At 41.3% G+C, this 27,192-nt stretch overlaps 1 protein-coding gene across 2 annotated transcripts in view; it reads left to right on the top strand.

The window, feature by feature from the left end:
- Positions 1 to 24,996, top strand: part of AKR1D1 (aldo-keto reductase family 1 member D1) — a gene marked incomplete at both ends in the record, with an annotated part of 33,428 nt that extends 8,432 nt beyond the window's left edge. The window contains 8 exons of one of the 2 annotated variants that reach the window (XM_079549173.1): positions 6,875 to 7,042; positions 11,492 to 11,608; positions 16,348 to 16,425; positions 18,398 to 18,520; positions 20,134 to 20,243; positions 20,674 to 20,839; positions 21,366 to 21,448; positions 24,954 to 24,996. In XM_079549173.1, coding sequence (XP_079405299.1) covers positions 6,875 to 7,042; positions 11,492 to 11,608; positions 16,348 to 16,425; positions 18,398 to 18,520; positions 20,134 to 20,243; positions 20,674 to 20,839; positions 21,366 to 21,448; positions 24,954 to 24,996 — 888 coding nt within the window. The remainder of the gene's footprint in view (positions 1 to 6,874; positions 7,043 to 11,491; positions 11,609 to 16,347; positions 16,426 to 18,397; positions 18,521 to 20,133; positions 20,244 to 20,673; positions 20,840 to 21,365; positions 21,449 to 24,953) is intronic. The other variant, XM_079549174.1, reaches the window with a different exon arrangement.
- Positions 24,997 to 27,192: the final 2,196 nt, after the last annotated feature.

Raw genomic sequence — 27,192 nt, 5'->3', positions numbered from 1 at the left:
CCAACTGGTGCCAGAAACCTCTCCCCTTTAACTCTAAGGAATGAAGTGGAAGAACTACTGGCAACCTTTTCTTTCCCCTCCGCTGTTGCACAAACTGGTGCTTCATCCTTCCCTTGTGCCTCTCGCATCCTTGGGATCATGTTTCTTGTTCGAAGGGTGTTTTGATAGCGTCCACCCTTGCAATTAGGTATGTGCTTTTTAGGGCTGTTTGGATACGGTATGCTCCAGCTCTACAGAAAATTGTCCCAACCCAATTCACTGATGCTGAGAGCAGGGGACCCAGGTGTACACACCATTTGCTTGGTTTGCTTTAATGCTCTATCTGCTTAAAATTGAGTCATGGCAGCCCTTCAGCCCAGGTTTGCATTAACTGAAAAGCTGCAGCGATCCTAAAACGGAGGATTCTGCAATCAAGTGGTAAGAAAAGCTCCAGCAGCCTCTGCCAGCTACAATAATAAGGCTTTCCTGAACACAGCTTTGAGTAAATCCCAGAATAACAAAGTCAGAGGAATTCTAGAAATGCTAAATCTGTAGTTATGCAATCTAAGTTGCTGCTGTTTGGGCAATCAGACCTCAGGCTTCCAACCACTGATGGGACTTCATGTTAGAGACAAAGGCTCCCTTCATCCATGCTCATCTGTGTGACTGGTGGAAGAGAGCATCACCGTTCACCGCATCTACTGTGGGCACATTTGCTACCCTCCACTTTCTAAGGCAATGCACTCTCTTGCACAGCAAACCCCCAGCCAGCACAGCAGCTCCTGGCTCTCAGCTGTGCTCTCTGCCTCCGTTCTCAGCCTTGCTTTTGCAGAGATCCCTTCTCCGGATTTTGCTTCCCGGATGATGGCTGCCAATACTTCCGGGGGAGGAAAGCCAGATTTTCCTGTGTACGAGAGAGAGATGTGCTGGCAGTTGCATTTTCCAAGAAAGAGGTGTACAGTACAGCTTCTCCTTTACAAGATTAAACAATTCTAAGAATGTACCCTTGTGTGGCTTATATCCTCTGGCTTTGTAAACTCAACCTGCGCTTTCCTGTAATGCCTTCAGTACACGTTTTCTACGTTCTCCTCCTGACATCTTAAGCCAGTCCTCTTTTCCAGCTTGTCCGGAAAACAGGCAAATGGAAATAAGCAATTGGGCTTCAAGAAACTTGCATAAGAATCTCTGTGTGAGTGCCGAGCTCTGGCAACGGAGGCGCTGAGCCCAGGAATGTACCTACTTTCTCCTTCCTGTATTTAGCTGACTAAGATTCCTAAACAGCAGCTTCACATCTTAAATTATAGGTTAGCACTGGAGCACTCAGCCCACAGTTTGGATCCCTCGTGTAACTCAGCTGCAGCTCAAGTCAGATTTTTCCAGGAGATAGCCCTCTTTCCCAACACCTCCAACTCTTCCTCCCAGGCTCACCGGTCCCAGCTGGGGGACTGGATACCACTAACCAGATGAGATACTCAGCACCAATTCCTTTCGTTGCTGCTGCCTCAGCCCCCATGCACTGCAGAGGTTGGGGCAACTGCAAAGCTGCATGCATGAAGCAAAGCAAAGTAGAGCATGGGAGCCTGAGTCAGACTGTGACTTTTTGCCATATGCACTATTAAGGAATAAATTACAACAGCGATGTTAAGACATTTAAAAGCACTGCTTGTGGCAGCTGTTGCATGCAAGATTGCTATCTGTCTGACTGCTGTGTCCCACTAGCTTAGTCTTTAGAGGTAACTGTAATCACTTTTAAACAGCTGGAAAGCTGATGGAAATTGCTGATCAGAAAAGGATGCTATAGAAGAAGCAGAATGAATGGCAGGAAGCTGAAATGCAACACTAAATTGCAGTAATGAGTAAGACTACCACGAACACTGCTAAGTAAATACTATTCTGCTGGACAGGCAACAGCAAAATTTGTGGGTATGTCTGCACAATAGAATATTCTCCAGTGGTTTGATCACATGTAATCCTGAGCAGATTTGAAGCTGTACATTTTCCATGGTAGGGAGAATAGCTTTTGACAAAATAGGATGTGATGGAAGGTGTCTGGAACAAACATTACAAAAAAAAAGTTGATGGTCTCAGAGGAAAAGAGAGCAGACCCTTTCAGACAGGCAGACCTGATGAAGCACATTGCTTTTTCAGACTCATAAAATGTGGTAACTGGCCAGTTGGCTACTTCATCTATGGAGAAGGAGCCAAATTGCTTCTTTCTCTTTCAATGAAGTTGCAGATTTGAGTCTGCTTCCCTCACCCTTCCACCAGATTTACTTATCATGGATCTGAAGGAAGTGATTGCAGGTTTAATCCCTCATGCGTGCCGGTAAATCAGTAGGTTTACACACTATTGACTGATGGAGGGACAAAACCTGTGTGTTATTTCTTTTAACTGTATGATTTTAAAAATAACTTGCGTGCTATTAAAGGTGTTATTAGCGATACAGTGAGGGGTTCTACTCAACTTACTGGTTCCTCTTTTATCAGAACAGATGTAATAAATATAATGTCTGTTTTGGCACACATTAGTGACTGAATGTAAGAGCACCACAGATAAAATCTGACCTACAATGTACAAGCGGTTATAAAATCCTGGTTCTAAAATAACAGCCCTTGATCAAAGTAGCATGGGTGCAGGGCACTCTGATTAGAGGCTGGAGCATTAATTACAGCTAAGAGACAAGCACACCTCTTATCTACTATTAAATAAAAAGTAATAAAGAAGTAAAATTTTGTCTTAAGGCCAGTGCCTCCTGAATGACCACTGACAAAGCACAAAGGTTCCTAGCACCATGCTGGGACATTTTGGTGTCTCAGCATGCATTTGTATTGCTCTACACATGACTGCTGCTTAGTAGGGAAATGGAGCAAGAACACACAGAGGGCTGCCTAAAGAGAATAGGACAGCCACTTTTTGCACTGCCTGCAGCAAGGCCAACGAGGCCTAGCTGTCCTGGGGGAGATGCCAGATCTTACACAGCACCGTGTTTTCTTGTGAGGGATTTTATCTCCATGAGAAGCTGAAAAGAATAAAACATCTCGGCCTGGGTAGAAAGGAGAGATCTAAGCTTGTGCCCTCTCTGTTGGAAAGACAGATGAGCAGTGTTGATCTGAGCCACCCTGTTTTAATACGGTCTGTCAGGAACAATGGAATAAGATACAACACTTAAGGCAGCGCTTCTAAAAAGTGGCAAAACCACAACATGACGAGCCTGTGCAACTCATCAGCACAGTTTACCACAGCTCATTACTGCAGGATTTGGAAGGATTAGATATGTGAAATGCTAGAGATGATAGTTTCTCCATCAGAATGAAAATAAACATATGGTATAAAGTTTCCAGGCTCGCAGATGTCCCAGGCCTTCAGTTCAGAGGGTTCAATAGAGGCAGGATTTTCCAAAAACTGTTCCCTAGGTTCCCCCTTGCATTTTTATCTGAAGCACCTTAAACCAGAATCTGTCAGAACTAATATACCACATCAGATGAAATGAACTAGTGCAATAAAAACGTTTGTATTTAATGTAAACCCATCTCCAGCCCTTGATAATCAAGTCCTGATCCAAAAAAAACCTCCTCCAGTCCCCAAAGGATAAGATTAATCCTTGAGATGGAGGAGTCTTTCACAAGATTATTTGTACAGATGTGTACAAGTCCCATGCAAAAGAAATAAGAAATATATAGGAGTTCGGCACTAATATAAGTTAGCCTATTCAGGCAAAGCCAGCTGAAGTAGCTGCAAGCTTGCTCATTTCCCTTTGTTACCCTCTCCTCCCAAGTCTGCAGTGATACCGTTTCCCAATCTGAAAGGCTCTGCTCTTCATTCCATGTTCCTTCTGTTTTCATTACCGATCAAAACATCCCTGGTGTCTGAGAAATGATGGAACTCAGTAATCAACATTTCCCTGCTTCGTGGAGTTTAGTTTATAGTTTGAGGAAACAACTGGGAGCTGTGCTCATGCAATCCTGTAAGAGTGCAAGGAGAAAAGAGAGAGGAAATCTTGGGATCAGATCCACATCCCATTTCTAGGCTCTTTAACAAAGAGGAAAAACAAACAAACAAACAAACAAAAAAAAAATCAGGCACTTTTTAATTTGTATTAAGGTAACGTGTCACTGTTTTATAAATGTTCTGCTTATACACACATTAATGATAGTCAAGCTGAAAATGTCTAAAAATCACAGTGTTCGAAAAATCAGGTTTAATAGGGAAAACAGACTGCACTTTTAAAAATATATTTCTCTTTCAGATAACTGTCCATTACTTGGTCAGAGCCTTAAGCTGAGCTTACTTGCTTTTCTGGGCAAGCCATGCCATGCAACCATAGCTCCAGCCCTATTGCAGCTCATAGCTGTGACAAGCCTGATGTTGCTGCCATCAGTAACTGCATACTCATAGCATCTGGTTTGGAGCTTTTAGTCTCTTACCTTCCTCAAATCTGGCTCTATCAGGTTCAGATAGGGACAAGCAATGAATGTGTTGGAGGTTGTCAGCGTGCTATGCCCCATGCTCCTAACATGTCCCAAGTGAAAACTAGAAAACTAGCTGTTCTTGAAAGGCTTTTTGCTGCCCTGATCTTCATTACATTCTACTAAAAGCTCGGCAAGGACCCTGGTGGGGCTGAGCATGCTCCCATGGGCTTCCACAGTGAAAGCAGCAAAGCATTCTAACAAGTGTTTCGTTGTTTCCCTTAATTAAGCAGACAATATTGCATCATGACTGTTCTAATTATTTTAGCTTGTCAAATTGTGTCTTTCTGCCTCTCAGTCATCAGTCAGGTCTGCAGTAAATGAGGGCAAGCATGAGCAGCTTTGTGTTTTAAGTAATATTTAGGCAGACAGCTCCCCCTTTAATCTGAACAGAAGCCAGCTCAGTCCCATCCAATACAGTCAGCCTGGATGGGATGCTGAGAAGCAAAGTGAGCACACAGGGATACGCTCCTGTTACACCCAAATAACCTACCACTAGCTGCAGCTCTGTGATTTAAAGACAGAGATGTTGATCCCACATGTCTTCAATAAGCCTTCATCAGCCTTTCTTCCATGGATGTGAAGAAGATCATTGTCCTAGGAAGCTTCAGCATCCCATGGCATCTTTAAGTGAATCAGATGTCCCTGTCTCACCAGAGCAATGTCAGTGAAAAAGTGGGAGAAAAGTGTTGCCATGCATCACTGAGCACCTTTGGCCATCACTGCTTAGAGCTGCTCACTTGTTAAGCAAACTGTGGCAACAATAAGATGTTTTTTGGTCCAGTGATCAGTCAAATACTTTCTGTGACCACTTGCCTTTTTTCCTTGCTTTGCCCAGCACGTATTTTACTTGCCACATCAGCTTTTAGAAAATATGGCTTTTAAAAAACAACAAAACTAGCTCACTTTGAATTTCAGCAAAGATGAGTAATCGAAAGTGCAGCACAAAATACAGAAATGTCTCTTGGACGTGCCAAGAGGTATATAAACATACACTAAACAGCCTGCTGATTCGTAGCCACACTGCAAAGCAACTGTCCATCCACAACTGGGAATACCAGTAAGCCCCCCTAAAACATCACCTTTTGGACTGTAATACCTTTAATGGTAAATTGGTTCGAAAAGAAAGAAGACACATCCAAACTTCTCTTTCCTGCTCTGCTGGGTCATACGCTATTCATGCAGTTTCTAACGAGACAGAAGGCTGACCAGCTCTGCTCAACAAAAAAGCCTTCTTCCATTAGAAGAATGAATTTTATTAAACAGGTGTTGCAAGAAAATCTTTACTAGGTGAGAAATTCTGAAATAATTTACATCTCAAGTACATTCAGTTCTTACTTTCTGAATACTCTTATACTTCTCTTTCCCAGACACATAGCGAATGTTCTGCTTTTTTCTAGCTTATTTTTGCAATCTAATTCCATATGCATGATATTTTAAAAGAAAAGAACAAAGAACACAGCACATTTTTGTTCAGATGCTGAAACACAGGTATTTGGGCTCAGCTAAACATGAGCCAGCAGTATGCCCAAGTAGCCAAGAAGGCCAGTGGCATCCTGGCTTGTATAAGAAAGTGTAGCCAGCAGGAGCAGGGAAGTGATGGTTCCTGCACTCAGATCCAGTGAGGCCACACCTCAGTTCAGTTCAGTTTTGGGCCCCTCAATACAAGAAAGACATTGAGGCCTGGAGTGTGTCCAGAGAAGTGCTACAAAACTGGGAAGGATCTGGAACACAGATTTTATGTGGAATGGCTGAGGGAACTGGGATTGTTCAGTCTGGAGAAGAGAAAGCTCAAGGGAAGACCTTATTGCTCTCTACAATGACCTGAAAGGAGGTTGTGCTGAGGTGGGATTCAGCTTCTTCTCTTGTAACTAGCAGTAGGACTACATGGAATAGCCTGAAGCTGCATGAGGGAAGGTTCAGGCTGGATGTTAGCAAACATTTCATCTTCAAAAGAGTGGTAAGGCATTGGAACAGGCTGCCAGGGAGGTGGCTGAGTCATAGTCTCTGGAGGAGTTCAAGATATGTTTAAATGTTGTACTTAGGGACATGGTTTAGTTTGGAAATATTGGTAGTAGGTGGGCAGCTGGACTAGAATGTCTTTTCCAACCTTGATGGTTGTATGTTTCTCAGTTTAAAGCTGAATTAGCAACGGGAACAATGCAATACACATTCTGCCTGATACAGTAGGTACCTGCACGTTTAGACCATTGTTACACTCAGTGGTGCTACCTGAGCTGTTACCCACATGTTGTGCTGACATAAGGATTTGTATAGTCACGTACTGAGCCAGACCCGGGCAACAAGAGGGATGATTAGAATGGGTGAACACCAGCATAAACCTTGTGCCTATCTCAATGACTATAGCATTGCACAGGGAGCGAGCAGGAGGCTGGAACGATATTTATTCTTTCTCTTCTCCCACTAGACTCCCAAAGGCACTTGTTTGGAGTCAGTGAAGATTGCCATTGATACCGGTTATCGCCATATCGATGGTGCCTTTGTCTATTACAATGAGCACGAAGTGGGACAAGCCATCCGAGAGAAGATTGCTGAAGGAAAGATCAAGAGAGAAGACATCTTCTATTGTGGCAAGGTTAGAAGTTATGCTCATATTATTCACAATAAGTCTGGGATTTCAGTGAATGGACTTTCTTAAAAACGCCAGTGGTCAACATCCAGTGTATTTCTAGATCCAACATTCTTTGTATTTCTTTCCTCTTTTTACCATGAAGTGATAGCATTTTCAGCATTAGCTTTGCTGTAAAGCACAGTAATCTCTGTTGTCAGTTTAAAGGTGAGTTAGCAAAGGGAACAATGCAGTACGTGTTCTGCCTGGTACTGTAGGTACCTGCAAGTTTAGACCATTGCTACACTCCGTGGTGCTACCTGGGCTGTTACTGTCACACGTGTTGTGCTGGCACAAGCATTTGTATAGTCACATACTGAGCCAGATCCGGACAATGATCTTGCAAATGAGTTACTTTCTGTTAGAGCAATTCCCCATAAAGATTTGCCCTGAGATTGCACAATGGAAGGGGTGGGAGCCAACACATGCATGCAAGTGTCTATGTACAGGAGAACAGCAAGTGCTTATGTTGGTACTGCTGCCAAAGAACTACTAATCAAGCTACACCCTAGTTACTGTATTGTCTGTCATTAAAGACTTCTATGATCATGAATCAACACACTGGGAGAGAAGAGGTCATCACACTTTGGGTTTACAGTAACAAGACTGGAGTAGTGCATGAGCAAGTTATTGTTTTAAAATCCCAGCTGTAAGAGCAGGTTCTCTGCTAGAAGAAAGAAATCCCCTGTCCAATAAAACATACGATAGAAGCTGCTACAAATACATTGACCGGATTATGGGCATGAGAGAAAGCACATTTCTAAAAAAAGATCAGATGACTCCCAGAAAGCCCATGGTTCCTGTCCAGTTTCTAATGGACTCTGTGGCCTCAAGTTCCCCTTCCGACAATGCTTCTTTGAATATAACAGCCTAATATTTTCCCTTTCTCCCTTCCCAAATAAGACGTAATCGACAGGAGTTACTCAACAGCCTTGGAAATAAATATACAGTTCCTAGAGTGAAAGTTCTGATGGGATAAAAGGCCTGTTTTACTATGAGCAATTTAGTTAAGCTTTATGATCTGGGAAAATAAGCTTTAGATTGTGTAGTTTGCAGACCAAGAGGATTTTCAACAACTATAGAGCAACTTCCAAGTAAAGCAATTTTCAGTCTGTGAAATATGCAACTTTACTCCTAGTTCCCTGCTCAGCACTACTGGTTACAGTCACAATTTTGCCATCCTAAGAAAAGCTTCAAGTCCTCAGAATTTCCACTTTGATCAGGGTAATCTCTCAGTTTCTCATATGCCAATACATTTATTTCAATCAGTTAAAATATTTTATTTCAACTGTTTTGTAGCGTCATTACTGCATATTACCAGTAATATTTCAAATTAAAAAAAAAAACAAAATTGTACATGAAGATTAGAACTGAATAACTGCTTTCCCAACTGCTTCCCCCGTCAGCATCTCCAAAAGAGCACCTCTTGGCAAAATTTTATTCTCCAAACTTTATTTATTAAGCCTTTCTATGTTCAGTTGTCTGATCTGATCACTAGATATATTTACCCACTACTTAAACATTGAGTTGCGAAATTTCACCTTCTGTTTCTTGATTATGAGTTCAGTTGTTCCCTAAACTGCAAGTGTCCTGCTAGTATCAAAGCTGCAACTTGCAGTACTGTGGTAGTCAATGCCTGTAGTTCCACCCTTCCTTGGGATTGTGAGATAGGACACACGGATTTATCTTTCTGTTGTGCCCTGCTTGTGCTTGACAAAATGAGGGTTTAATTTTAGGTGGTCATCTTGATTAGAGCACTTCTGTAGCCTTTAAAGTGATCAAAGGCAGAAGTGGAAAATATACTGCAAAAAATGAATCCATCAGTCCAGGATTTTCATAGGTTTCATTGCACATTTTAACAGCCATTCTGAGCCTTCCAGAAAGAGCGGGACTGGATGGCCTTTGTCTAATGAGCTTACATATCTTTAGCTTTGTGTAGCTTATACATCTATACATTGAACAAATTATTGGCAAATATCAAACCAGTAGACACATCAGACCTTCATAGATAACTGACCAACATTAACTGTTGCATCTTCTGGAAAATGTGGTAATAGAACATTCTTGAAAGTAGTAGGCACAACAAAAGTTGTGTTTGTTTTCAATCTCACTGAATCAGAAGTCCTGGAAATACATACAGAAGACTCTGCACATGCAACTCCTTCATACAGGCCTTCTCTTAAACAAAGATGATGCGAGTCAGAGGCTGGTCAATCAGCAGGGACTAACAAGAATGTCTCCACTGAGTGGCACTGTTACTGGAATAGTGAGTTGGTGCAACCATGCTGCAACTGCCAGTTGAAATCATCGGCACTTGCACTTGGCTCTCGCTGCTGGCTGGCTGGTCAGGCACAGCAGCTCAGCATCCAGAAATTTTAGAGGTTTTCTATCAATTGCCAGCAGCTCTCTTGGCTTACACAGCAAGACCTTTTTTGGTCTCCTCTTTCATCCCAGGATATTTCTTTCATTAAAATAAAAGTAACATTTCCAGGAAATATGGTGTCCTGAAATGCTGAAGCCAGCTGGCAGCTTTGACTTCTTGAATGTCTACATGGGTTCTACTTAGGTAGATAATACAATAACTTGTACAAATCACGAAAACAGTTGTGAAACTCTTAAGTTTCCATGGCATTTGTGTATTAAGGCAATACAAATGTTTGCTATTTCTAAAGACTGTTTCCTTAGAATTTCTGCATTTTTTAAAAGTGATGGATATTCACTGGCAAGAATTTAGCTCAACAGCACTGAGCTACTAAGGGCACTAGGCAAAACAGCTCCCAAGCTGTCAATGTACCTTCAGTTACTAAATTTCTAAATCAAAGTAACAAAACAAACTAAACATGAAGGATATAAAGATTCACTTCCTTACATATGTGAAGTTCAGAAGAATATCTCATTTTACTTGTAAAATGAAAATCAAAGATTGGCACATGCTTTAATAGCACCCAGACCAAAGGCTTGCAGGAAATCCAGCTTAACAGCTTAAAACTGAGAGCAGGACCTTGAGCCTTGTACTGTGCTACACCTCAACCCATGTAGTCAACACTTCACTGATCTTAAATTCTTCATTTTTTGCAACAGGATTAAGACCCAGTGTGAACTTTGAGGTGTTGGTGTCACTTTGGTGCTTCAGCTTAGGGCAGGAAGATATGCATGCTCTTAGGACAGCTAAGCTTCAAGATAACATTCTTGCCTTTGCCGGCACAACTAAGTAGTTTACACTCTAAGTAAATAATAATTAAAATACTTCAAAACTTACTCAGGCTATGTCTTAACACCTATAATCCTTATCTTTTGAAAACTTCAGTTCAAGTGTTTCATGTTTCAGAAATGGTTTCATTCTACAACTTGGCATGTTGTGACTTCTGCATTGGTAGCAAAATTGGCTAGACAATGACTATACCAACAAACATCAGTTTTTTTCCAGCCAATGAAGGTGCCAAAAATCACAATATGACTCCAAATGTTAGCTTGGTGCGTTGAAAAACAAAAAAAAACCCAAACACCCAACCTTCCCCATCATTCCCCCAATAAAGATAGAATAGCCCAACTTATTCTATGCAACCAGATGATACTTGTATACCATTGTATGTTAATTTCACTTTTTTGTAGATTTTAGCTTCAGAGAATGGTTCACAAAGAGTTCTTGGTTACTAATTACAATGCTATGGTTCTATTCTTGCAAGAGATTTGCATCAGCAGAGTTCTGTTAGAGGTAGCATTGCAAGCTAATCAACTGAGCACACTCCATAGCAACATCAGGCCATAGCACTGGTTATGATTAAAGAGGTTGCAAAGGCTATCCTTTAACTGATCACACCTGTGTTACGGTAACTAAACAATAATACTTCTTTCAGTGAGGATAGAGGAGTAAGTTTAAACTTTGCTATGTCGGCAGTCACGCAGACTCCACGGCCACAGGAAAAAAACCAAAAGATCCTCTTTGTGCCAGGTGCTTGGCAATTCAATAGCAAGCTCACATGATCTGAGCTTCAGCCTTCAAGCATAAACCTGACCACAGATTTCTTGTGGGAACAAAGTTTTCCAGTGAAAGCATATGCTTGGAAAGCTCATAAAACAAAAGGAATCTGCCTAAGTTCATTGAGCAAGAGTTTGCAATAAACACAACTCTGAATAACCTGTCTTGTAACAAGCAGGTATTTGGTAGCTTTACTGGGTCAGCACACAGACAGTCCTGGGCAAGGATTCCTGTCTTAACTTCTACAAATTCCTGTGGAGTAATATGGGATAAAGCCCCTTGCATTTTTCTTGCAGCAATGTAGACCATGGTATCTTTGTACTGTGTATAATGAGCTCTGTCAGAAGTACAAGAGTGTATGAGATGGAGGGAATTGGCTGGAGGATGCTCGCTGTCACTCATGACACCCTAAACAGAGTCTGTGCTTGTTTCCCCAGCTGTGGAACACCTGCCATCCACCAGAGCTGGTACGTCCCACATTGGAGAAAACCCTGAAGATCCTGCAGCTGGATTATGTCGACCTCTACATTATTGAGCTGCCAATGGCTTTCAAGGTAAAAAGAAAAATTGCCCTACAAAGTACGCGTTTGGCTTGAACCAAGGTTTCCGTCTAGCATCATTCTTGTAGCTTCCAGTCCACATTGAAAATAGCACTTATGCAAGATGATGTTCTTTATACAGCGCCTGCACATATTTCTCTGCTTTACCCACACAGAGGGATTTACAGGTGTGTGAGATTCATTACTAACAGCTGTATCATCAAGTCTCTCCACTGAAAGGACAGGACTCCTAACTTAGGTAGAAGACTAATTATGCTGAAGAACTACTTTAGGTGAAGTAACACAGGTATTGTACAAAGCCATGAGGAGCCAGGAGCAGAGAGTGGGGAAAGAGAAGCTGGGGCAAGAGCTGATGTCCCTTACTCTATCTCGAAAATAGAACAGCCTCAGGAGCACTAAAACCAATGATCAAATCATAGCTGTGATCTTAATCTACTTAAATGTAGTGCTCCTCTCAGACAGCTTGAGTAGGTGACAGTTAACCTCAAATAAGGGTTGTCTATTTCTTGCTCTCAAATGTCTAAAAAGTTAAAGCGTCGTATTTCTTCATTCTGCTGGCTCTTGGCAACTTCTTCCTGCAGTCACAAAACCCTTGAAAGTGAGGAACTCACATCAGAGTTGTATGCCTCCCCTGCAACCAGCTCTTGTAAGTCTCCTTGAACTTTCTGGTTTCACAGACAATTTGCTCTAAAATTTTCACGTGCAAGTACATGATATGAAGGTAAATTAAGTGTACTGAAATTAGAAAATTGAGATTCAAAAAACTTTTAGAGATTTTTTTAACCAAGTAAGTCCTTTTTCTTAAAGATACTAAGGCCAGGAAATTACCTACCTAATTGTTTCTGTGGGGGTGTTAAAGTGCTAAATTGGCCATACCTTTTTTTTGCAAGGAAATTAATTACTAAAATCATATTGTACCACAGATTCCAAACTGCCAGAAGCACGAGATAGGAAGCAATTTAGCAATGGAGCAATCACCTTGGACCTGTAAATCCTTTTTCCTGTTAAGACCTCCACATCAGTATTGGACTTACATATCAAAACTTTATTTATCCAGTCCCACGTATGGAATCCTTTTGGGTGCATTTTTAAAAATTTCCCACCACTTGCAATTTCCTGCTTCCCCTTTCTTGTGTTTGTATTCTCTAGTAGTTCACTCTCCCACATAGTGAAGGTCATTGTCTCACAACATAAAGATATAGACAGCTGGCTTTAAAGTAACGTACATCTGACTCCATGAGGCTTGTATCAACAAGCTCTGCTATTAAAAGAGTAGCAGTCCCAGATTTACTCGTGCCCCTTTTGAAGGGAGATTAAAAAAGAAGTCACCTTCTGCTTAAAAAATGCACGTTTTCGTATGCCAGATGTTTCCTTTTTTTTGCTACCTCCCTCACAAAATACACCCATCCCAAACACGACACTTGCCTTTGCTGAGGACTGCATAGGTATAACATGCTAATAGACTCCTTCTCTTTCCCGCTCTGCAAAAGCTGACACTTATCTGTCTCCTTAAATGCCTTCTAACAAAACTACTTTCTCCTTGGAATCAGTGAAGAACTTGAGCCAAAACTCATAGTCCCATTCTGAAATCAGAAAGGAAAATGCCTCGACACAGCCAACTGGTGCAAGTTCTCACAGGGACTTTCAGGTAGAAAGGAATTTATTTGCTGAGAGTACCACTCATAGGAAGAAAGCCCCACTATGCCAGTACTTGTAAGTACACCAAGAATGGTATCTGGGAAAACATTAATCACTGAACTATTAACTTTAGCCTGAGTCTCCCTTTTCTTTTTGTTCTCCCCTTTATAGGGATTCTCCATTCAGGACTTCTGTCTTTCCTCCCCTTAGCCCAGCGGTGGTGCTTAGCCCCTCTTCCGTGGTAAGACAGATACCATAGAATCATTAAGACTGGAAAAGACCTCTAAGATCATCTAGTCCAACCCTCCACCTACCACTAACATTTCCCTATGAAACCATGTCCCACACAGTTCTTGAAAACCTTGAGGTATGGTGACTCCACCGCCTCCCTGGGCAGCCTGTTCCAATGCATCACCACTCCTTCTGAGAAATTTTTCCTAATCTCCAACCTGAACCTCCACTGGCACACTTAAAGCTGTTACCTCCCACTACCTGGGAGAGGAGGCTGACCCCCACCTCACCACAACTTCCTTTCAGGTCACTGTAGAGAGCAATGAAGTCTCCCTTGTGTCCCCTTCTCCGGACTTGAACAACCCCAGTTCCCTCAGCTGCTCCCCATAAGACTTGTGCTCCAGACCCCTCACAGCTTTGTTGCCCTTCTCTGGGCGCACTCCAGCACTCACAGGCTTTCTCCAGGTCATCACATGCCCTCTCCCTCAGCGGCTTGTATCCACTGGGAGGTTTTTCAGATGCCTCTAGTCAGATGGTTAGTAAGCAGGTACCCACACACTAAACAATCTCTAGATCCCTCCCAGCTACCAGAAAAAGAGATATTTTAGCCTTAAATTGAGCAAGCTCACTTTAAGTATCTTTTTGTGATTTTAAAATAACAAATCAAAACAGATTAATAGCCTTGCTACTTGACTTTTTATGGCCTTCTGTTTGCACAATATGCATTTACAATTTGTTAGATCGCCTTCTTGAGAAAGCGCATGTGTCAAAGTACATTTTGAGAAGGTGATGGGAGGTGCAGACCTGTCTCCCTACATTTGTGTTGGTGAGGAAATTATTACCATGGGAGGAGGTTTTCCCTCTCAGTTGTTACCAACTGCTGTGCTTTAAATATGCAAATTGTCTGGTAGCTTTTGGGGTGTCCCTGAGTTTGAGAACTAAGTGAGCGCTGCAGCACTGCATAGCAGCAGTGGCTGTGTAGTGTTGTCCCAACTGTTTCAATGCTCACATAACAACATGGTAGAAAACCACCTTGTATTCAGTCTAAGCTGTGTGTCTGTCTCCAAGACAACTGCAAGAGAAGATGAACATTTGTGCCAATGACTGGTGTTTATAGTCCATAAGAATTCAAGGTGAGAAATGTGCTAAACTGCTGAGAGACTTCAAAGACTTAGCAACCACCATCATGTTACCTGCAAAACACTGTCAGCATGTTATCCCTCCCCATCCATTTACTGTCAGTTCTGTCATTCAGGGACTTGCTTGCTTAAAAAAAACATAGCTTGACAGAGGAAGTACTGCCTGGAGACTACTGAGCAGAAACCTTGTGTAAATCCCTGGAAGCAGAAGCAAGAATTTATCCTTGTGAAAATTCAGAGTAGCTGGCACCAAACTCAATCTTCAAGCTACCTTTATCCCAGCTTTGTTGGCTTTTTAGAACACAAGGAATAGAAATAGAAAAAAATGCTGCATGTCTGAACTAGTGTAATTGCTCACTCCTATACGTAATGTAACATTGACTACTATAAAAGAAGAAACATTGAACAGAATTTAATGGATTGAAACAGAGCTATCTCCAGAACTCCATGAAATCCATACGCTGTGCCTGTGTGCCCTGAGCTCATAGCCTCTGAATAGCTTGTTAGAATATCATGGGGATAAATGGTTTGTTCCAAAATACATCAGTGTGGTTTTGTAAATAAATTCTCTCCGTTTCAAATTACAATGACAATTAGTTTTCTTTCTGGTAGAAAAATATTTTCAATAACCACCTGCTTCTTTCTAGGCTAGTTGTTTTTCCAGCAAACCACAGCAACAAAGGCAATAGGTCCTCTTCAGGGAATTCATTGAGGAAAGCCAGCACATCTGAAGAAGACATGCTCGTGATTGTAATTTGGTGCCTGTAATCTAAGTCTGTGTTTTCCCTAGGCTCATTTGTCCTATGAAATGCCTTGAATTTGAACTCAAGAATCCCTTTCATAAGGAATTATCATTCCAACAGCTTGCATTCAGTCTTTAGAAATGTAGCACATTGCAGTCAGACCAAATGTTAAACATCACTGAAGGGCTTTCACAAAAAAAAAAAAAAAAAAAAAAAAAAGTGGAATTACATTCAGACAAAAGAGAGGGTGATGTTAATGCATTGCCTGCAATATTAACTGCAGGAAGTAAAAGAAAGCTCATATCGTGAGGTATCAGTTCATAACTCATCCCTGAAGTCTTGCTTGTGGAGCACAGAGACAGGAAGAGTTACAAGGAGTGCCCTAGGAAATGCAGTTAATGCACTTAAAAATGTGCAGCATGTACAATAGCTGTGCACTTAGATTGTTATAATAGTAAATAAAATAGTAAAGTAGTAAATTTTGGAAATGATCACTCCAGCTGGAGCTGGACTGAGATGGTGTTCTTCTCAGGCACCCAGGACAAAAAAAACAGGATCAGAGGAAGGCTGAGAAGAAAGGAGGGACAGAAAGAAAGGGGAAGGAATACAGACTGGCACTCTAACTTAGCTCTTTGGAAGCATATTCATTCTTTGTTTGCCTTACTGTAAGGGTCAAAAGTTTATTGAAAAATAAGGCCATCCTGGAGTTCCTAAGCATGCATTCATGTGACAGTCCAGAAGTGTATCCAAGGACTGTCTCGCAGTGGAGGATGTGGTAAGCCCAGCATGAATGACCTGTTGAACTTCGGGTGTTTCAGAAAGCTTTCGAGTGTACTTATTTTTGTATGTTTGCTGGTAGAAAGACTGGAAAAAAAAAAAATCTTTGCTCTGAGGAGTGAAAGTTTTTCTTTTTTCCTCTTCCCCCCTCCCCCCCCCCCTTTTTTTTTTTTAATAAAAAAAGAAATCTATTTTTACTTTTCAGCCTGGAGATGCAATCTACCCAAGAGATGAAAATGGAAAATTTATCTACCATGAGACAAATTTATGTGCCACGTGGGAGGTAAGCAAACACAATATCTATATATGCTTAACAAACAGCAAAAAAAAAAAAAAAAAAAAAAAAAAAAAAAAAACAACCACAACAGATCCTCATTCTCAGCTTTACTTGTGGTCTTCATAAGCAGAGCTGAGACATACTGACAGAACAAATGGATCAAGTTCTACTAGCTTCATGGATAAATTTGACTCCTGTTTCTAGAAACAGTGCTTCTTTTCATCATTTAATTATTTTTATAACAAAACAAAATATTATTACAGCATTTGATGTCTGTGCTTCTTTCAGAGAGCACACATTTACAAGTTGATATACCTGCAGTGTTTTCTCCCCCGCACCGCCCCTCCCCCCCCATTGCCTCTCCTTTTTAATCAGACCTTTACAGCAGCAGAAAGTTGAAGCCCTGAAGGAGTAAGCAACTGGATCTTCCTCAAAAAAGGAAATGTTTTTCCATTAACGTAAACCAAATTTTTCCCTAAAGCTCCTCATTTAGAAGTAATAATAATGTAATAATAATTATATTAATTTAAAAAGTTGCCATCAAAATAAGTTCACTCCCTTGTAAATTTAGTTGTAGGATGAGAACATAAGAATATTCTGCTAAAGAAGCCTGCAGGAAAACAGCATTTCCTCAGAAGACTGCATTCTAAAATTGTTTGTGAGGTGTGTTAGTTAAGATGTCCTACTGCCATTTGGTCTCAGGTGAGGCAGAAAGTGAGATTGGCAATTTCCTCACGTTCCTGCCTTTTGAAGCCTTAAATAGCCTTTAATTCAGAGCCAAAGATATTCAATGTTCCTTCCACATCAAGTGAGCTGTAAAAGCATTACTAATTCAGCACAGTTCACACCAAGATAGTCAACATGGGCTATTCCACATTCCACTTCAGCTTGCACTGCCCAGAACTGGATAGTCACATCCCAGTTCAGCTCTACTTGAGGTCTGGTAGATGAAGATACATAGAGAATGGCTGAAATCTTGAGCAAAAGTTCAGAGTAGAAGAGAGCCCAGGACCTTTTTTGGCAGTGAAGATATCCAGGCAGAATCTCATGGAGCTGAGGACTCCCATATTAGCTGTTTATTTCCCCATCTGGGGCTGATGTAATTTCTCTTTTTCACAACTAATTGCTCAAGGCAGCAGCTGTCTGAACACTTTAAGCTGGTGCTTTATTGTAAAGGAAATATTGTAGAAGGTCTCTCTTTTAAGCTAGAAGGCTGAGGTAAGAATAGGTAGCGGCAGCTGCTTGCAAATAAGAGCATCAATCTAAATAAACCTGGCTAAACTCAATCCAGATAATTTCAGTCTTTCAGCGTGGTGCCAGCAAGAAAAACGTCTCCAGATGACTGCTGACTTGTCACTGAGTGATACAAAGCATATAGGGCCAACTAGAGGTCGTCAAATACCTGGTGCCTCTTACCTCCCTGCTTTCAACTCCTGTGAGACAGAAAAGAATAACGAAACCTGCAGGAGGGGCAACCAGCTGTGCTGCCTTGAACAGCCCCTAAATCATCTGTAAGCAGTTTCTGGGAGCAAACAGGAAGACTGTAGGAAGATTGTAGGGAAGGAGCCTCTTTCCTCCTAACAACTTAGCAGATAAAGTTGAAAGAAGAAGCATGTGTTCATATATACGGCATTCGTAAAGCTTTTTCAGCTATTAGGATTCGAGACATACAAAATGTAGAATTCCCTTCTTCCACCTTTTCCTCCTACTTTGTATTCCCAAATTAACCTGTCTGCTTTCCAAACAAATTCTACCTTCATGGCAAAACATTAGGGTTTGGTCTGGAAAGCAGGTCTACATGAGACAAAAGGTTAGAACAGTGGGATAGCACCAGCCTTCATGGTAACAGAGCTGCTAGCTCTGCTGCTGCAAGTTTTCTGCACTTTCAAGAACGGACTGGCTTCTACCCCTCCAAAACACACGCTTCAAGGAATCAAGCCAGCTTTTGAGACTCCACTAATCTTTGCTGTCTTTGCAGGCTATGGAAGCATGTAAAGACGCAGGCTTGGCAAAGTCTATTGGAGTATCCAATTTCAACCGCAGGCAGCTGGAGATGATCCTGAACAAGCCAGGACTTAAGCACAAGCCTGTCAGCAACCAGGTATGACCTGAAGCCAAGGGCAGCGCCTGCTGTGGTACCAGTGCCCAGTAGGGAAGATAGAGGCAACACAATGCCTATGCAGCAGGGTGATGCTTTGCCACAGCTGTTGCCCTCTATATAGTCACACTTTTTAGCTTGAAAATTTTACTCATCCTGTGTAAGCTCAAGATAAAACTTGAAGGTACTAGAACAACCACTCTTCTCAGTTCCTGTTTCGGGATTATAAAACTCACACTTCTATGTCAAGCTCCACAGCCAGGTTAAATCTCTGCCATGTACTTTACTTTGCATCCAAAAAGTTCCTAAGACAAACCATTTGGGGTTAACTAGTCCTCAGTGAAGCCACACTTACCTCAGCTGACACTAAGCCTAAAATATCAACCCTAAATATCAGAAACCCTGGGTCACTCTAATCTTCCCGTGTAACAGCCATTAGATGTAATTTCTTTCTCTCTTCTGCCTTTCCAGTAAGAGTTTCAGTAAGAGTTGGAGAAAAGCATTAATTAAAAGGGAAAAAAAATAAATAAAGCAACCGATTGGAGCTGAACGAGCCTATGAAGATGATAGGTGATATCCAAGTTAATCACAGTAGTAGGGCTCAGAGCTTGAGGGAGGTGGCAGTGACCCATCCAAATGCCCAATACCTTTGACAGGCATTTGGCAGCTCACTGTATTTTCTAGAAGTCACTGGGAAACTTTTCAGACTCATCTGGCACAGATGAGCATCCACATTAGCAATATCAGAGAAGAGGTCAGAGACCAACTGGGACCAACTTCCTATCCCCAGCACATAGCCGGGAGGGCTGGAATTGGCATAGGGCAGGGCAGCCTGAAAGAGGAGGAAATTCTAGCACTCTTCATTGGTACTAACATTCCCAGTGGCTGCAAAATTCAGTTGCTGTTCACTGAGTGCCCCTAGGACTGCACTGCTGCTCCATGGGGTCAAGAAAAACTGGGCAAAAATATTAAATCCAGATTAAGTCAGGCAGCCAGAAACCATAGATGTGCCAGCCAGCTCCAGACTGCTTTCAAACAGATGTTTTTCTGTCACCTTGTAGATATTCCTTTCCCAGAGACAGAGAGTACTTCCAGAAAATCCCTTCCTGTAAGGGAATTAGGGACAGTATTTGCAATATGAGAGGGCAGAGCTCATAATGACATCGTAGCTATTGTGGAAATACCTCGCCTTTTGCATATACCTACTCAACTTTCTATACAGGACAGCTTCTGCCAACACTTACCCTAAAAATGACATCAGATTGGTCATCCTGATAAAACAGAGAACCAATGATCTGACCCATATCAGGTGGGTTGCCTTCTCAGCTTAGTCAGACTCCCTCAGCTCCACCTCCCCACTTATTGCCACAAATGTCCTACAACAAAATTATAATCATAGATGTTGATCTGCTGCCCACCAAAAATAAATAAATAAATAAAATCCATCACCCAGCAGTATATCATTAGTACTGTAATCAAATTCCCATATTCATTAACTTATATCCTTTCCTGAGAGCCAAGAAGTCATCTTTAACCTGTAACACAAATACTGTGACACCATCTACTTCCATATCTGGTCTTACTGATTAAACATTCTTTTTGTATTACTTTTGTAGGTTGAATGCCATCCCTATTTCACCCAACCCAAACTCTTAGAATTTTGCAGGCAACATGACATTGTTATTGTTGGATACAGCCCATTGGGAACCTCGAGGGATGAAACATGGTAAGTGCCCATGTTATTCCCAACTAGCAGGGCCATCATCCTGGAAAGAAATAATAAATCTCCATTGATGGATCTGCATGAAATGCCTTTTCAGAGTAGTTTTGAACTCAAGTGTCTAAATATTACAGTTGTGAATGTATACTTATAACATTCCTGATGCATGTTGTCATCAAAAGTGCCAGGTGCCTGTATGGGAGGTCTCCATACGACTCCTCTGCCAGAAAGAGGCTGTGGAAGTCTCCACTGAGAAAGTAGAAAATAAGCTTATGTTAGGATATGACATTGGAAGTTTCCTTTGACAACCAAAGCTTCTCCTCCATCCTTCACAGAATTGTCCAAAGGTGCAATATTCTGCCCATGAATGAGTAGATGCCTGTGTGTTTTAATACTAAAAACAGCAAGACTATGTTTTTCCTCAATTCTCTTCCAGGGTAAATGTGTCCTCCCCTCCTTTACTGGAGGATCCCGTGCTGAATGCCATTGGCAAAAAGTACAGTAAGACAGCAGCGCAGGTTGCATTGCGTTTCAGCATCCAGCGAGGGGTGGTGGTCATCCCAAAAAGCTTCAACCCCCAACGCATCAGAGAGAACTTTCAGGTAAATTCACACTCTAATGGTACAGAAAAGAATCCATTTGCTCTGACTTAGCCCCTATGAAAGGCAGTTTTCCCATCTACTTCCATAGATGGAAAACTTGACCAGTGTCTGTTTAATTCTTTTTGACACCATCACTTAATAGCACTATAGTATGGTAATAACAGAGCAGAACAGTGAAAGAATTCTGGTACCCACTACTGCACTGAGCAGCACAAGTGAAACAAAGTCACTTGGTAGATCTGTAGCCCAAGAATTGCTGGTTGGAAATATACAGAGATCACTGGCCTGTTCTGACTTATCCTCAGCTATGGGGTAGCATTACTGAGGAAGGGATGGTGCTGTATATGGGCATACCAAAAAGGCTTATAACCATACTACTTGAAAACAACTGGCCTGACCCCTCCATCCACTCCAAATAAGGGGGAGTATTTTTTCCTGTGTCCCTTGTACTTCTGAAATCTGGAGCACATTAAATGTTACCTGTGACAAGAAATTGTAACTTATTCTCAACATTTCCTTCCAATAGATCTTTGATTTCTCTCTCACTGAGAAAGAGATGAAAGAAATTGAAGCCCTGAACAAAAATGTTCGTTATGTGGAACTTTTAATGTAAGTCCAGAATAAGTCCAAAATTCTCACCAAACATTCTTGTTTTTTGTTTTTTTTTTTTGAGGAAGTGTTTTCTTTTTAAATCTTCTATTAATATTAATTTTTGTATAATCAACCTTGTGTTATGATAAAACTCGGAAGTAGGAGCTCTTTAATGCAGCCTGAATATGTCTCAGATCATTCACAAAAATAAGCTTGCAACACTTGCTGAAAGCTCAAATTTCAAATGCCCACCTAAAAGATGATGTCTGCTTCTGGCTATTCCATCTCTACAACTCCTTGATCACTATGTGTTGTGATGGCTATCTCAGTCAGTCACAAGCTGTAGTATTGACCTTCTTTAACCACCAGTGTGAATACCAGCTCTGATACTCAAACAGGAATACTTTCTTGCCCTTCTCCCCCTTCCCAACTTCTCTCATTGCTCAGCAAGCATTCAAGTTCACTCATCTATCCCATACTTCCTAACCTTACCTAGAAGGATGTTATGGGAGACAGAGTCAAAAGCTTTGCTAAAGTCAAGGTACACAACATCCACTGTTGTCCCCTCGTCTACCCAGCTGGTCACAGTGTCACAGAAGGCTACCAGATTAGTCAAGCATGATTTCCCCTTGGCAAATCCACGTTAACTACTACTCTTAACCTTTTCTTCTTCCACTTGCTTGGAGATGACATCCAGAATACGTTGTTCTATCACCTTCCCAAGGACAGAAGTGAGGCTGAATCTCCTGTAGTTTCCCAGCTCCGCCTTCTTGCCCCTTTTTTGCCGTATCTTGACTTTCCTCCAGTCTTCAGGCACCTCTCCTTTTCTCCTGTTGAGTTCTATCCTCTTGTACAAAAAGGAGAAAGCCACAAAGCTTGTTTGACTTGCTAGACCACTTTCTAATTCATTTCTTGCTGCTTATGATCTAAATCTTAAAATACAAAAGTAGTTTATCTCCACCAGAAGGTTGCACTGCCCTAGAAGGCTCAGGCTGACCCAGATCTCTTTTGGAGAAAAAGGCCATTAGTTTTACCTTCAGCTTAAGTGTATTCACAATCTGTGACCAAACTATGCTTTCCCTTTTTCAGGGCACTCAATGTGTAGCCAAACACTAAAAGGATTCATGTTGATATATTTCTCTTGTTAGGCTGGGTTATCTACATCTTGCCACTGTGCTCAAACACTAATAATAACAAAAAGCAGGACAGCAGCATCAATAGCCCTCTAAAATGTTGACTGTTGCTCAAAAGATAGGGAAAATGTTGCAAAGGAACAAATAAACCACTTACTGTGATAAACACGACAGAAAATATTAACTAAGTTAAAAGCATCATAATAGAGTTCATCTTTCACATCTAAGCTCTGCAATGTGCTCTGAAGCTTTAGTTTCTTGCAACTTAAATTAGCCTCCAATTAATTAGCAGCACTTAGTTCCAAAAAGCTTCTCACAAATGGCCTAGCAAATATTTATGAAAGTTTTGGTATTGGAAATCATTTGATTTTACAAGGCCAGGTTAAGTTAGAACATCATTTAACTTTTGTTAGTGAGAATATACATTAAAAGTAACCCTAGTGCAGAAAGAGCCTTTTCCAGAAGCAAAATTAGAGGAGGTAAATGCCCATGGGAAGAGAACTTACAAGGTCACTAATCTAAAGCTAACAAATGAGATGTTTTGCTTTATTAGACTAAATTTTGTCACAGGAGGCTACCGAGGACAAGGAAAGCAGCAAGTATGGGATAGACACTGGCAACTCTGTTTCACAGAAGTGCCATGTTTGGGGAAAGTGCTACAGTACAGTCTGGCCTCAATCTTAAATTTAAACTTAAATAACTTATTGGAAAAGTAACTTTGCTATGTAAGGAGCAATTAAACCTATATCTACCCAGTAGTATGTTCTTGAACTAAAGCATCTGGAATTGATGCTGCAACAGATGTCTTACAAGCCTAGACAGATGCCTTATTTCATTCAGAAATAGGTATTTGAGGAGGTCAAACCGCCATATAGAAGAAATTCTGGTTAGCTAGCTTTGTGGAAAGCCTTCCACTGTTGCAACTCAAACACCAGCAAATGGAAAAATACAACTTTCCTGTGACTCTTCCAGTTATCAGCTACCATGTGCAAATCTTTTGTTCTGATAGTGTGAGTAAGCCCATTGGAACAGGATATTACACTAATTGGAATGAGTTAGCAAGTTAGACATCTGAGCAGGAAAAAAAAAAAAAAAAAAAAAAAGAGAGATAGGTGTAGTCCAGAAAGTCTTAGTCTGAAATGGTTTCTTCATCCCTTGAGAAGTCTAAAAGTATTATTTTGGCAAGATTTTCGTTAATCTATCTGCTGAATCTATTTTGTCCATAGCAGAGACTGGGAGGACATTCTTCCTTACCAGTTATTCCAAGCTACCTTATCCCCTTTGAGTGAATCATTTTGGTACACAAGAGGACTCTGATCTTTGAACATATGTGATCTGAGTAGAAAGCATGCTCCATAGATGGAAACTAGATATTATGACAGTGGTGGCTGAGAGATTGTCAAATTATGCTGAAACCAAAACATGACAAAGTGGTTTTTTTTTTTTGAGTCGTCTCAATCTGTTAATGTGTAAACAATTCATCTTGGCTGAATATCAGAATGAAATGTTTTGATGCAACCAATTCAAAATGCTTGATGTCTTCCAGTCAGTTAATTCAATATTGTGAAATGTATCCTTCTCAAATTGGAACGATTCACGTATGGGATAAATGCCAGTATTTGTTGTGCTCTGTTGTAAGGCAAGGCAACCAGCTGCCACGGTGCACCTGACAGAGTTCTTCAAAAATTCTAGGTTTTGCTAGTGGAAAATGTTTGACAAGCCAGGACCTGTGGTTTAGCACCATCTTCTAAAATAAATAAAAAACATTAAAACCCACACTTCCTCACTCAACTACCTCTCTCTTACATTGGCCATTAGCAGACAACCAGTGTTATTTTTCACCTGCACTTTACCCTCAGAACTTACCTCTTGCCTTTTATAATGTTCTTGGACCATGCATCTTCCTTGAGAATGCAGCATTTAAGATGGAGCCTGAAGTGCCTCTACCTTTGCTGCATGCAACCATGAATTTCCCTTTCTTTCCTGAAAGGAGTCATCCCAAAACTTCTTCCTACACTCTGCTACTGGTGCTATTAATCTGGCAGCGCATCTGCACCTCAGCTGAGCTAGTGGGTTTTGAGGAACAGGGACAGCCAGACTTAGTCTGGATATGGGAGCCACTTGAAGAAACAACCAACTAGACCTAGATCTGAAATGTGATCTATAGACCTGAAAAAACAGTCCTTCACTATCCTCTCCTTAAATGCACAGGTGTGCTGTCAGCTCTGCAGGGAAGATTATTAAGGGCAGGCAGCATCAGAATCACAGAATGGTCTTCCACTAAGGCTTCCTCTCTTCAGGAGAGATAAGAGCTTTGCTCGGCACAGCATGAGTACATCACTGATGTGATATCCCAGGAGACTCACTTGTTCAATCTGACCTCTCCACAGGTGGCGTGACCATCCAGAATATCCCTTCAATGACGAATACTGAAAACAAAGCATCCAGGCAGGTTCCTAATCCAACATGAGATTTGGCTGAAAGAGATCCAATGTTTGGTGCTTCCTTTTTCTGGGAGACTGTTCAAATCAGCATTAAAACTATGAAATCTACCTCTTGTTGTCTAATCCGTTGCTTTTTTATGCTGAAGAGCAGATCTGTGTAAATTGATGAATGTAGGTTTTTGACCTAAGAGGCTTTAACACCATGAACACTGAATTTGCAATGCTGACAACAAATAAAACTGAGCATCTCTCAAGAACAAACTTATTCATTCAAACCAAAGTCTTCATTCAAGGGTACATTCTCCATTAGATGTGAAACAAGAGTTTCTACTTCAGTAGATGTAAAGCACCATCGTATTTTTTCACAGCTCAGGTGAAAGAATCAGGGAGCTAATTGGATTTCAAGTCTGTGTACATGTGAATATAAGTATCCATTCATGCAAGGAATGAAGCATATTTTACCCTGACCAGAGTATTTCCTGACCCTCCATTCAACTAGTTCAGGCCCAAACACATAAGCACGTTCATTTCCCCTCTACCTCAGCTGAGGAGCATCACTGAATCACAGACCAGACTGTGTTTTTACATTTGAGCTGCTATGCAAGGATGGTATTGCATAGCATGCTGCTTATGCATCTTACAGCCATCCTGAACCTAGCACTATCATAAATACTTTGCAAGAGCCTTATCTCCTTAAGATAAAAATCCCTGAACCTTCTTTCTTGTTCCATAAACTGTGAATCACAAAATAAAATTTCTACTTTGGAATTCTTGCAGTCCTTTAGCTTTTAAGCAAGAATATTCTGAATTGGTAAACTAAGTTCCAATTGAGGAGAATGTTGTCTTTGTTAAATACCACATTTGACCATGTTTTGAGATCACAGAGAACAAGCTGGTCCAGGAAAGAGGTAGATATAAGACAGAAGGAAGTAGTCTGAAGCCTAGACATTTCCTTCTATCTTGTCCCTGACTGTAACACATGGACAAAAGCACGGACACCAGCATGACGACAACTAACTCCTACAATATGGAATTCTTTCAGAACAGCTGTTTGCTACACTAGTTCCCAGAAAGAACAGACAGCTCTTCCAAATGGATCTCGTGCCAGGACAGCCCAACAACTTCAGTGGGTGCCCCTAGAGAAGCCAGACCCCTCATAGGGTGATAGCCTTTACAAGTCATTTACAGATCCATTTATAAAGCTGTGACAGCAAAGGCATATTCTGTATGCTTGAAGTTACCCAAGGGCAATTCCCATTTTATTCCATTACATACTTATACCATAGAGAGTGAGAGGATAGATCTAAGGAGGAGAAGGAACAGATACATTCAGTCTTCTGGTGTTACATCATACCCAAGGTCAGGTGGAGCTCTGCGGGATGAACTACCATCATAGTGCAGCTTTGCCACTCACAGGAAGTGAGGGCCTGGTCAAAATCCAAGCAAAAAATGTAGAGTGCCAAAGGGGAACAGGTAAGCATCACACGTAATATTATTCCAGTTGCTTCATTATTAACAGTTACTTCATAAGAACAAACCTTAAATAGAGCTATCAAGGCTCAGCTACCAAACAGTAGCACTGTACAAATTTTTGCACTGTAACTTGACCAGATGCAGGTCTCTAGACACAGCCAGCACTCAGGCCAGCTTTGGCACAGGTCTTGTTTTGTACACTGCAAATGTCAGCCAATGCCCAGCTTAAATGATCATACTGGCTTTTTCTCAGCTATCTGCCCTTCCAGACATCCTTTCCCAAAAGTTAGGCATGGCTCTAGGTTCTAACAGAGCTCCTTCATATGACCTTGTAAATGTGAGTAAAGACAGTGATATACTGAAGTCTTTCTAATAGGAAACAGCCCACAATCAGGTCATCAATCTGTACAGAGTGAACAGGCAGGATGGAGTGTGAGAGCTTGTCTGGCCCAAGCAGTGCCAGCAAATCCTTTTCCCCTCTGCCTCCCCTGCCTCTATTTTAATAGGGCTCTCCTCCTAGTTTGAATCCGATAGGGCTCTCCGCCTAGTTTGAATACAATGACAAATATTCAGCTTCTTCCCAGGGGCACACACTCCCATATTCATTCCCACTGGTTATGAAACTGCTTCTGACGTCTAGCCTAGTTTTTCCCTTCACTTTGCTCAGTTTCAGACCACTGCTCCCCATTGTTCTCCATCTTACTCTACAAAT

Source organism: Tetrao urogallus (assembly GCF_951394365.1).
Source record: "Tetrao urogallus genome assembly, chromosome: 1".
Lineage (NCBI taxonomy): Eukaryota > Metazoa > Chordata > Aves > Galliformes > Phasianidae > Tetrao > Tetrao urogallus.
The sequence above is the reverse complement of the archived record's forward strand: the minus strand, read 5'-3'. Positions and strand labels throughout refer to the sequence as shown.